This window comes from Perca fluviatilis, chromosome 3, assembly GCF_010015445.1.
Source record: "Perca fluviatilis chromosome 3, GENO_Pfluv_1.0, whole genome shotgun sequence".
NCBI lineage: Eukaryota > Metazoa > Chordata > Actinopteri > Perciformes > Percidae > Perca > Perca fluviatilis.
Genome location: NC_053114.1, coordinates 9,219,817 through 9,231,439, shown reverse-complemented (window position 1 = coordinate 9,231,439; position 11,623 = coordinate 9,219,817). Strand labels below are relative to the sequence as shown.

Sequence of the window (11,623 nt, the reverse complement as noted above, 5' to 3'; positions counted from 1 at the left end):
ATTTGAAGCCCACCTTCCTCCCATCACCAACATGTCTGTGTATTATGATGCCTTCACGTTTCACTAATGCCCCAATACGCCATGTCGTTTGTACATGTGTCCTGATGGATGTTTTGACTTCAGCTTTGCTTAGTGAAACCTTTGTAATCTTGAGTGCTTGTTTGGCCAGAATATCCACCTGCTCATTTCCCTCCACACCAACATGAGCAGGAACCCAGATGAAACTTGTGAATATGCCCTTAATTTGCAATCTGTACATTATTTTTTGTTGATAATATCTGTTCTAAATGATCTATCTGATCTACTGCTGGATAGTGCTGAAAAACTGTCAGATTCAATAACAGTATTGTGTATTTCCTTCTCCTCTATCCAATGTAATGTCAATAACACTGCCAACAACTCTGTGGTGTATACTGATAAATGGTCCGATACCCTTTTTTTCATTGATGAATCACTCAACGGGATATATACTGCTGCACCTGCACACCCTTTGTCTGCCTTGAGCCATCTGTAAAAACGAAAACTGGGTCTGAGCAATGATTCTTAAAGTAATTCTGGACTATGAGCCATACTTGAAGATGTTCTGATTCTTTCCTTAATTCCTGATGTATATTGAGGTCTACACTTGACGTGGGGAGGAACCAGGGAGGAATGGAGGTGATTGAAAATGACTGGTGTAGTTGACCTAATCCAATGCTTGCTGCTTCAGCATCACCAATCCATCCAAAATTCATGAAATGTGACTCGTTGTGTTCCCAGCACGCTGTTAAAATGCTCTTTGCAGGATGAACATCACAATGCCCCTGAAGATTAACCCAGTATGCCAGCATTAACTTGACCCTAACAGCTAGTTGTGAGTTACTGTTCATATTAGTGTTTTACATTCAAAACACACGATCCACACAGTTATGGATTAAACCACCAAAAATTTTAAAATTAGCCGACAGCAGTGAAATAAAAAAGTTCTACATTAACCTGTTACATCATTAAAGCATGCTTACAAAACATGTTAATGCATCAATAATATATTCATATTTTTTTTAAATAATAATATAACACTGACAAGGGCCATTCTGCATAATGATTCATTTGCCCTATCAACATATTTGTTGACATTTTCAATTTACAACAATTGTGTCACCCAGCAGGAAAACTATCAAAAGATATGTAGATTATTGTCCAGCACTGAAATAAGTAATGTTATGATGAAAAAATATACTTAAAGCACCAAAAGTAAAAGTACTCATTATGCAAAATGGCCCATTTCAGAAAGAAATATATTATATTACTGGATTATAATCATTGATAGATTGCAGTTGTTAAAGGTGAAGCTCTTTTGAACATACTAACCATGATCTTACCTTATAATAATATATCATAGTGAATTTGTTGATAATAACTTTTACTAATAATCTGACTGGAAAAAGTACATTAAGTCCCTCTGAATTGTAGTGGAGTAAAAGTATAAAGTAAATTGGCCACACTTTAAACCGTGGCTTTGAAGAACATTATACCAAAAGGCTGGGGTATTCTTAAATGAACTCATGTTTGTGACTTTTGCTGGGCTGGTTTACACCGATGATGATGTTGAGTAATGAGCCAATCCGACCTGCGCAGCCGCGCTAGCAACGTACTACTCGTGGTAAAGACAGTGGTCTACAACTGCAGCTTTTGACATTTGGAAGAGTTCCGTGTAGTGGACTATAGAGGCTACACAGAGTGAAAATATCTTAACACACAAACAACTGTGTAACAACTGTGTGTAACACAATGTAGCATTACATTCAACACACCATGATACGTCTTTACCATGGTCTTTGGATTGCATTCATCACTGCAGCAGTCACAGTGTATAACATTAATTTATTCAAGCAACCCTAAAATCTCGCGGTGCTACCATTCAGACATCTTGCATTTCACTAAATCTGGTCTTGGAGAACATTTTCATTAAAAATACACTATATATACACCGCACAGAAACAGGCTGTTTTAGTCGTTTGAACGAGGATTAGTTTTTCTCCGGATGTGAGGCGGTTGGACCGAGCCTCGCGTGCTAATCCCGCGGAGTTTAGACGGTCTCTCACGGGGGCTCTTTAGCCGTATTGTGCGTCATCTCCATCGCTCGCTGCCGTTTTGTTATTTTTCTCCATTGAGGAAACATGGCAACTCCCGCCGCTGTCAACCCGTCCGGTAAGTCAGTATCCCAGTTTGTTGGTGGAGTCGAAACGGAATGTTTACTTATGTTATCTGGATATAGAAAAGGAAGCTGGCTTTTCGGAACACTGTTGCTGAAGGGGGCTGAAGCGCCTACAGGCCGCCGAAGCCTGGCTTCAGCATCCATCCCCCTTCCCCCACTGAACCGCCGTTCACAACACTGTTATTCTTCACAGCTTTGCCACCAATTTAGGTGTCAAAACGACAATTGGTTGTTGTGTATTTATATGCATTTATTCCCATACAGTATCGCATCTTTGCTCCTGTTTTTCTCCGTAAAGCTAGCCAAATGCATTCATTTTGCTTTCCTCATTCTGTGATACAAAAGGTTATTTTGCATATCGTTGCGCTACATCACTGCCCTTCATATGTTATGTTAGCCTACATCGGAGATATTTTAACATTTGTTGTCGTAAATAGGAGACAGGCTGACACTTTCTCTGTTGCTCGACTGTTGATTCATTATTACATTGAAAGGGTTTAGATGCCCTGGTAGGCTATGTAATGTTACCGCTTTCATGGACAGAGCGAAATGCTAAACCCAATATAAAAATCTGCTAATGCAATAACGTTATGGCATTTGGCTTGAGGTAGGCCTACGTACGAGAGACAACATTAACATTTCACGATTCCTTTAAAATCATTCTGCAATCCGGCATCTAGCCAGCAGACACCATGTACCGCGTATTTTAATAATATGTTAACTTTCAGAATCCGTGCCCCTGTTTTTGACTCAGTCCTTTCTCTCGGTGGGCAGCAGAGAATTGTGTGAACCGGTAACTTAGCCTAATAAAAGTTACAATTTTATTGAAATACGCGATCCTTGGTTGATCACACGTTTGCCGATTTATTGGAATTCGATGTTAATATATAACACATCTTAGTGTGAATGTCTGAGTGGTATGTTTGTTTCCGGATAAACAAAGAAGGTGTAAATTGATAAATGTTTAAATAGAGTCTGGCGTGATGTTCTCCCAGTTGCTGTGGTTTTACTAGTACAGGTAGGCTACAGCGAAAAGCACGGGTCTCAGTTAAATTTGAATATATGTATCCTAATAGATTTTTTTTATATGTTTCACCCCATATTAGACAGTAGTAGTACAATTAAAAAAAATACTGTAACATCTTGCTCTCATTACTTTGTTTCTAGTGAGCTTGATAATTACAAAGTGTTCAAATAAGGCAGATAATCACTTTAATATGGTCTGAGACAACTGCCATGGCAATACATTAACATAATTACAATTGAATGAAGTAGGCTAATTGTACAAATTGTACTGTAGCAATTACATGTTACTGTCTGTGTGGATATGCCTTGAAGTTATTATTATTCAGCATAATTAGAAAAGAAATGTGGTATAATGATTCCACATGGCATCTTTTGCTTTTAGCCTCCTCAAATAGGATTTAATAAGTATTCAAGTATAAGAAAATAACACAAAAGGATCTGTCCAAATCATGAAAGAGTGGCAATAAGTAATTAATCTTGTGTAAAGGACAGACTCTCTGAGCTTCTGAGACCTGCATATGAAAACATGTCAACCATACTCTACCTCACGCTCTGTGCCACTTCATTGGCAATGCAAATGAAAAGGGAATATAAATAAAGAATTGTCTGGTTATTAGCACCTTGGCTGCATACAGAGTGTTGAGAGGTGCTGTTAGAATGAACAATGAACAGATGAGAAAATAACCCTGTCAGATAAAAGAAGGGCACTGTGAAAAGACAAAGCAAAATTCCTCTTCTTTCTCTTGTTTAAAAAGATAGGGGACTGTCTGTCGTGGCAAATAAGAGTAATTTATCTTGTATGAAAGCAGCACAAACCCTCTAGGCCAGGGACAAACCTATTGCTTTAATTATTGTCCCCTGCATGTTGTGTTTGTTGTAATGTTATGATCCACTCAAATGTTTGAGGGAAGCGTGCAGTGAGAGCTACGTGCAGCTTCTCTATCCGCTGATGAGACCCAGTAAGAATAAGTCATGCTTAACTCTGCAGCTGTTGCTGCTGTAGCCAGAGGAGGGCAAAGTTAGCCTGCTGATCTGTGATCAGCCTTCTTGTGTCCCCTGGCGTGGCAGCACGGTCCGGTGTGTTGACCTCAGACCAGATGCCCAGGGATGTGGGAATGCTGTGTCACTGCAGGATTACCTCCAGCTGGCCGTCCGCCAGATCCAATTGGTGTAAGAGCATGTTAGACATAACAAGTGAATTTACCTAATGAGGGCTGTGTGTTTGGAGAGGACAACAGTGATTTCAGGACCATAAAATATACAGATCAAACTGCAGAATGTATAGAAAACTTTTTGTACTGCATGTACAAAATTTTCCATGAAAGGTCACTTTTCCGTGTTTTTTGTCATATCTACAATGTAATAATGTTGGATTTTTTCAGATATCTTTTCAAATAATGAGGTAAACGTATTTTAGACAAATCCCTGTGAGCTAAAACGTTAAGATTTCCAACTATTCTGAACACTCCGGTTTCAACAGTTTTTTCTAGTCTTACGCAACTCTAAGCCGGCTTTCTATGATTGGTCATCTGCTCCAAGTAGGAAGGACTGGAGTGTTTTTTTTAAGCCACTCCGCTGTTAACATTGTCCCATGTAACTACATGCTAACGGCAGTAAACAATGTCACCTTGGCTGCCAGTGTCGTTAAATTCTCCCCAATTCGGGTCACATTACTCCTGAAACATTTTCTGTTAGTAGTATTGGGTTTAAAATCCTTTATTTGCGACTTTTGACTGTAGAAATTGCTGCTATATTCTATAAGTGTCAACTGCTAACTAAAGTTGTTCCATGGCTAACGGCAGTAAACAATGTCATCTGGGCTGCCAATGTTGTTAAATTCTCCCAAATTCCAGGTTGCATTACTGCTGAAATATGTCCGATTGGGTAGTGTTTGGTCCAGAAACCTTTATCTGCGATTTCTGATGGTATGCAAGTATAATCCTGAAAATCCTATATAGTTGCCCTTTAATTGATTTGTCAATCAACAAAAAATGTATCCACAACTATTTGGATAATCATTCAGTTTTTCAAGTCATTTATCAGACAAAAGGCCTGACACGCAATGCTTTACTGAATATCTTTGAGTTGAGGACTGTTGATTGGGCAAAACAAGACATATAAACACGTGGGCATTTTTCACTATTTTCTGACATTTTACCCGACTTAACAATTGGAGAAATAATCAACAGATTTATCCCGAAGTTCACTGTGGCTTGAAGCACCAATTTTGTAAATTTCGTATTGTATTTCTTTTAGGCAAAGCTCTGGTACGTGCATTTTAGGAGTTTGGCTTATTTATCTAAATTACAAAAAGGATTTTGTATAACAAAGGCATTTACACTGAGGGATGTTTGGAATAAAAAAAAAGATTTGATACAGTACAGAAAGACAGGTATCCAGCAATTTCAAAAGAGTGGAGTGATTTCTTGCTACTTTATCTGCCAACATCTCTCTGTCTCTGTCCTGCCTCATATTGTGGTTGGATTAGCTTTCTACACTAACTATAGAAAGCACTGTGTTGTATTGAAGTGGTGTTTATGAAGTAGGTCCCTCTCGCCGGAGTGCTTTACCTTTCTGCCCATTTCACGTTAATGAGAAACACAGCGGTCTCTGGTGAGTGCTCTTTGCTGCATTATGTGTTTGCTGAATAACAGGACATGCTTGAACAAACTCAGAAAAGATGGTGAATATAATTGAATCGTTAAATTTGGTCCGTAATTAGAGCCGGTTGGTATTTTCCTTTTTTTTTCTTTAACAAAGTTCTGCTGATAGGGGGACTGTTCAGCCTGTAGTCTACATCGACGACGTTCCATTTCTGGGATTGTTCAGATGCTGCCGGAAATTCCGCCGGATGTCTGTTACCTTCCTCTTTCTTTGTGTTGGCGTTCTAAACTCCGGTGGATTTATGAGGACTATGGTTAACTGCTCCTCAGATCTCTGCAGGGTAAATCCAGGTAAAAAGTAAAGGTAAAAAGTAAAAAGTGTTTCACAATATCAGAACACAAGTGCAGAGCAGCAGCCTTGAAATTGGCATAGAAAATCCCCCGCCCGTTCTCCAAAGTTGACTCTGAGTTAACTTTTGCAGAGCAATAGTGGAAGAAAAAAGCTGCCTGTAAAACCCAGCGTTATAATGTTAGAGAGTACCATCGCTCTCTCACTCTCTCTCTCTCTCTCTCTCTCTCTCTCTCTCTCTCTCTCCCTCCCTCTCTCTCTCCCTCTCTTGGCTGAGACACACATGCGTCCACAGCGTGCAGTTCACTGTGGCTCTGTCTCATGCAGATCACTCTCTTTCTCTGTTAAAATGAGTCGGGAAGCAGACAGAAAAACCTAACTTTACTTTTAATGATATTAAACAAAGAGAAATGTTCTCCCTTCATCCTATATGGTCATACATCGATACTAGAGTAGCCTAGTTTCTTGTTTACTGCTGCAACGAATAAAATGCAGAGGAGAAAAGAGCATCCGTCTTCACAAAAACCATCTGTTAAGTGTTTGGTGGTAATTTATTTGTGCTTTAGAATAAGGCTTATTTTACTATTGTTTCACATTGATTACGTTCTCATTTCTCTCTGTGCACTGTAAAATGACAAATTCAAGTACAAAACATCAACGGTCTCAACTACCGCCAGAAAACGCGTGGTCTGTTCTCTGAGTGAAGAGACTATCTCTCCGACATACATGTGGAATAAGTAACAGTGTAATTGTCAGTTATACAGGAGAGAAGCCAGTCATTTGAGTTTGTTGTTAAACCTTTCAGTGCTCGTTTTTCATTTTGTGACTTTTGATTGAATAAAAAAGGACTATTTTCCAGTCGTATTTCCCAGAGGTGTTGAAATTAATCAAATAATTGATGCATTGAATTGTGGACATGGATGATGCTGCATCGATAATCGGCAGGCTCATAATCGATTATTTCGGTTTACAATTTAATGTGGCCTAACAACATTTCTGTTTACATATTCTGTTATGTTTTGCACATTCAGGAAGTGCCATGTGCTCAGTGCTGTAGTTTTATGTGTCCAATTTATTTAGTATTAGAGCACTGCAGAATGTTTTGTTTTTGAAGTTTGAAAAGCTATGAATTAAATATCCTACATGGCTTTAATAGAGGGGCGATCAGTGAAGATTCACACCTCTAGTATTTCCACAGCATTGTGGAGAAAGGGTGGCAATGCGAGACTATGCAGCTGGTAACTTTAATCTTCTTTTCAACTTTATTTGTTGACCTCATGCTTCTGGTTACTACTATCTAAATCCTGGGACCTGCAGTTTATTTATTGACCTCAGCAAATTTAAACCTGCCTGCTCCCCAAATCTAGTCCTTTAAAGCAGAGTGCTGCTCACAAACACTGTCCTGCTGTCACACATCAATGCAACTCATGGCTGTCATTAAAACTACAGATGTTCCTATAAAAAAAATGTCTTCCTGATACCAATACCGATGTCTGAACTTGTGTATCAGTCGATACCAGTGCATTAAAAATATATATTTGTTTAACAGCTGTATAGAGACAGAGCACTTCGTGCATACCCTAAAAGCCACACCCACTGGAGGGGAAAACAATCAATGCCACAATATGCAACTAATGGCTGAAACTGCCTGTAGGTAGCTAAAGATATCAGATTAAAGCATGTTAAAGGATTACCAAAGAGTACACGTTAGCTGTGGGTAAACGTACCCATTAAGCCCACCAAAATCTGAGTTCAGTTATTTTTTCTACATACTGACATAGTTTATTAACATAATCATTTCTTAAAATATAAGTAAATTTATTTATTTGTGTATTTTTTATCATATAAAATAAAGATATTTTATGAATAAAGTAAAAAGTCTGGCATGGGCTTAATTGGTACCGTGGCACCATTTAAGCCCACATGTGTTCCAAATAAGCCCACAACAAAAATGATTGACAAAATATAAGTAATTATTATTTTATAGTTAGTGAAAACACCAAATATTTATTCAATAATATGTCTTACATTAACAAGTATCTAAAAAAAACATTTCATGTTATGTTTGGCTTGCTTTAGCCAATTTGTCACTTGAACCAATAACGACCATCATCAAACCACAAACATGACTTGAAGAGCAGCTTGTGAAAAAAGATAAGACTACAATTATTATTCTGATAAGTTACATTCATAGGTTTTATTTATTTTTTTAATGTTCATAATATAACAATTTTAAAAGTAGTAAAAACCCTGACACTAAGTCATTAACCTTACATTAACATTTACGTTACATTATATTAAGTATTTAAAAAAAAGTTTGTTGGCATGCTTTTGCCAACTCATCATCACCTGCACTAATAACATTTTAACATCAGATATCAAACATGACTTGCAAAACAGCTCATAAAGTACAGCATTTTGATTTCTTGGTGGTTTGCCAGGTGAAAAGGGTCAGCACCCTGCAGGTTAGCCCGGCAAAGTATGAACCTCTGACATGCCTGATGATTTTAGGACAACTGCTGTAATTCTTCCTTTTTGATGTCATTTTTCTCACTGTAAACAAATGATTATGCAAATTAGGTTACATAACAATACTTCTGGCCAGTGTGTGATCTGTGATGTACTCTTGTTAATGACTTCAGTAAGGTAAAAGAACATCAGAGTCACAGGATTACAGTAAAAATGACAAAATTACAAATCTTTACATCGGAAATTCATATCAAACTCATAATTTCAGGAATTTCCTATTGAAACACATGAGATGGGCTTAAATGGAACATACTGGGCTTAAATGGTTCTACAGTGACTACCGGGGAAATAAAGATGATATGTTAACACCAAAATGAAATAAATTTATAAAGATATGCCTGGAGCCTAAATATGCTGTAAACTTCCCATCATAGTTGTCTCTCTGTTGCCAAACTTTCAGAATTATCAAGGTATTTTCATTCAAAGTCGGCTTGCACTACCTGCTTTTTAGCTCACTGTACCATTTAAGCCCACCTTGAAAAAAAGGCATTTGAAAAAAATATTTAGCCCACCCAAACCATTTATTTTGTCTTAATTTGTAGATTGATGTAAAATGAATAAGAAAACATTTAGTGTACATACTTAACATTTTTAATCCTTCGGCAGTGTATCTATCAGTATGGTTATATTTTGACCTTGTGATTAGCTCGCTACGCTAACTAGCAAAACCCATCTTTCCAAATGAAATCAAATAGTACAAATTGGCAAAAAACTACTTGATAATACACAACAATCAAATCATTAATCTCTCAATTTCCATAATATGAATGTACTTTAAACGCCAAATTAATTTTTGATGGCTTACCAATCCTTGAGACTGCATTGATGTAGGCTGGCATATCTCAGCATTGACAAATGTGATTGGTTCTCAACAAAAACTGATGTGTAAATAAGAACTTGTTAGATTAGATGAAATAATGAGTAGCGTAAGACAGCCACCTCTTTTTTTTTTTAAATTGACTTCAAAGTTGCAAGTGGGCTTAAATGGTGCCTGGGCTTAATGGGTACGTTTACCCTAAGTAAGCTAATGTTAGCTATGTGTTAGCAAGCTAAGGCACTTGCAAACATAATGCTGCATAGCTTTCTGATTTATCCACATTCCACTAACAACACAAGCTGCATACTCTCATTGTTTGACTATATTACAAATATAGTTAGCCTAATACTGACATATGACTTGGTAACACAATGTCTTCCCATTCCCACATGCTGATTCCTCATGTCTGTATCCACTTTTGTCTTCATAAAAGCAAAATTTTTCACCACACACCAGTTTTAGGCATTTTTTTGTTTGCTCTCAGATGGAATTCAAAGTGAGGCTCCTTCACGCAAACAAGTCAATGGAGAGCAAAGAGTTGTTTTCCCCTCCGGTGAGGGACTTAGATGCGCTCTGTCTCTGTGGATGTGATATAATTGCTATCATTGTATGGTCTGGCTCATCGAACAGACCCTGAGTCTGTGTGTGTGTGTGTGTGTGTATTCCCTTTTGGAGTATTAATTGTCCAGAATGGTAATTGCCCTGAGGCTGTTTGATAGACTCGGTGGTTTGGGAAAAGACATCTGTAGAAAGAAACAAAAGATGACATTGAAGAGAGAGAATAGAAACAACCTTGTCTGAGGGAGAGCAGTGATTGAAAAGGAGAAAGTATGCAACATTCCCCCTGGTCTCCCCACAGGCTCATTAATGCATTTGACCTCGGGGCTTTTTACATAAAACCAGACTTCTGATCGACTGTTGCTATGTGCCGTTAAGACACTGCACCAAAGAAACCTGGAAAACCTGGCATGCATTTAAAGGAATGCAGAGATTGTCAGCTTACCCAGTAATAGACAGCTGGGTAGGGCTGGGCACCGAACGTTGCTACTTTTATTGCACCGACCGAAATACTCCAATCCTATGAGTATCGAAAAATTATTTATCTTTCGGTGCAAAATTTTTGTTCCAAACGTGTATGTGAGAACGTAAGCGCAAGCTTATCTGTCCTTTCTGCATATAGACAGAGAGCTGAGCTCCGACCATAGACAGTATATAGTGGACCAACAGATCCCGTTGCTCTGGACGGGGATAGGGAAGTTTATTAGAAGCACTTTTCCGGTGAGCGCTGAGCGTTTCTGCGCAGCCTCCAACTGAGAGAGACAACGTGAGCAACCTGTCTGAAAGTTGTAAGTCTTCTGGTAGCTGTGCCAAGAGAAATCTCAATCATTCCGAATCTTGCAGAGACGGAGAGTGTAGGTATATGTAAGGAGATAACATGGGCACAGGCTAATTATTGCTAACTAAAATGCTAGTTAACATTAGTAACTAAACTTAAACAGATAACGTAAGTCGAAACTGCCTGCGAGCTTCTCCTGTACTATACGGTAATTCCTCTCCTATGCGACAGTAAGTCACGTGGTTATGACACAATCGTTAGCCTATTTTTACAAAAACGTCTGCCACGGAGCCATAACGTGAGGTACAAGGTAATGGAGCCTTTTATACATTGTCGTGTTTCTTTAGAAATAAACATTGGACAAATAGAGTCTTTAAACGCTTCAGATGTAAAGTTATTTGCTGTCAAGTGACGTCAAAATGAATGGCAGTCAATGGAATGCTAACGGGAGGTGATCACTTTGTAGCATCAAAATGGCGCCCGAGGAGGTTTGAGTTCTGAAGCGAAGCTTACCCCCTTGGCTCCGACACACACACACACACACACATGCAGAGGTGCGGACGGAGTAAACTCGAGCAAACTATGTCCGCTCTGCTGTTTTGTTGAAGTCACAGTGAGTCACAGCAACGCCGATAAAGTGGTTTCATGTGTGGTTACAGTTTTTCAAAACTTCACGCAGACAGCGTTTGCTGCGATATGATATTAATGGAGAGGCGAAAGCAGTCGCAGTGCTGTTGACGTTACACTTCCTCTGAGACAAGCAGGC

General features: G+C 38.6%; 1 protein-coding gene across 2 annotated transcripts in view; it reads left to right on the top strand.

Moving 5' to 3' along the window:
* Window positions 1-1,862: 1,862 nt before the first annotated feature.
* The window catches only part of arnt2 (aryl-hydrocarbon receptor nuclear translocator 2), a 76,336-nt gene continuing 66,575 nt past the window's right edge, over window positions 1,863-11,623 (top strand). The window contains exon 1 of one of the 2 annotated variants that reach the window (XM_039794771.1): window positions 1,863-2,190. In XM_039794771.1, coding sequence (XP_039650705.1) covers window positions 2,160-2,190 — 31 coding nt within the window. In that variant the 5' untranslated portion in view covers window positions 1,863-2,159. The remainder of the gene's footprint in view (window positions 2,191-11,623) is intronic. The other variant, XM_039794769.1, reaches the window with a different exon arrangement.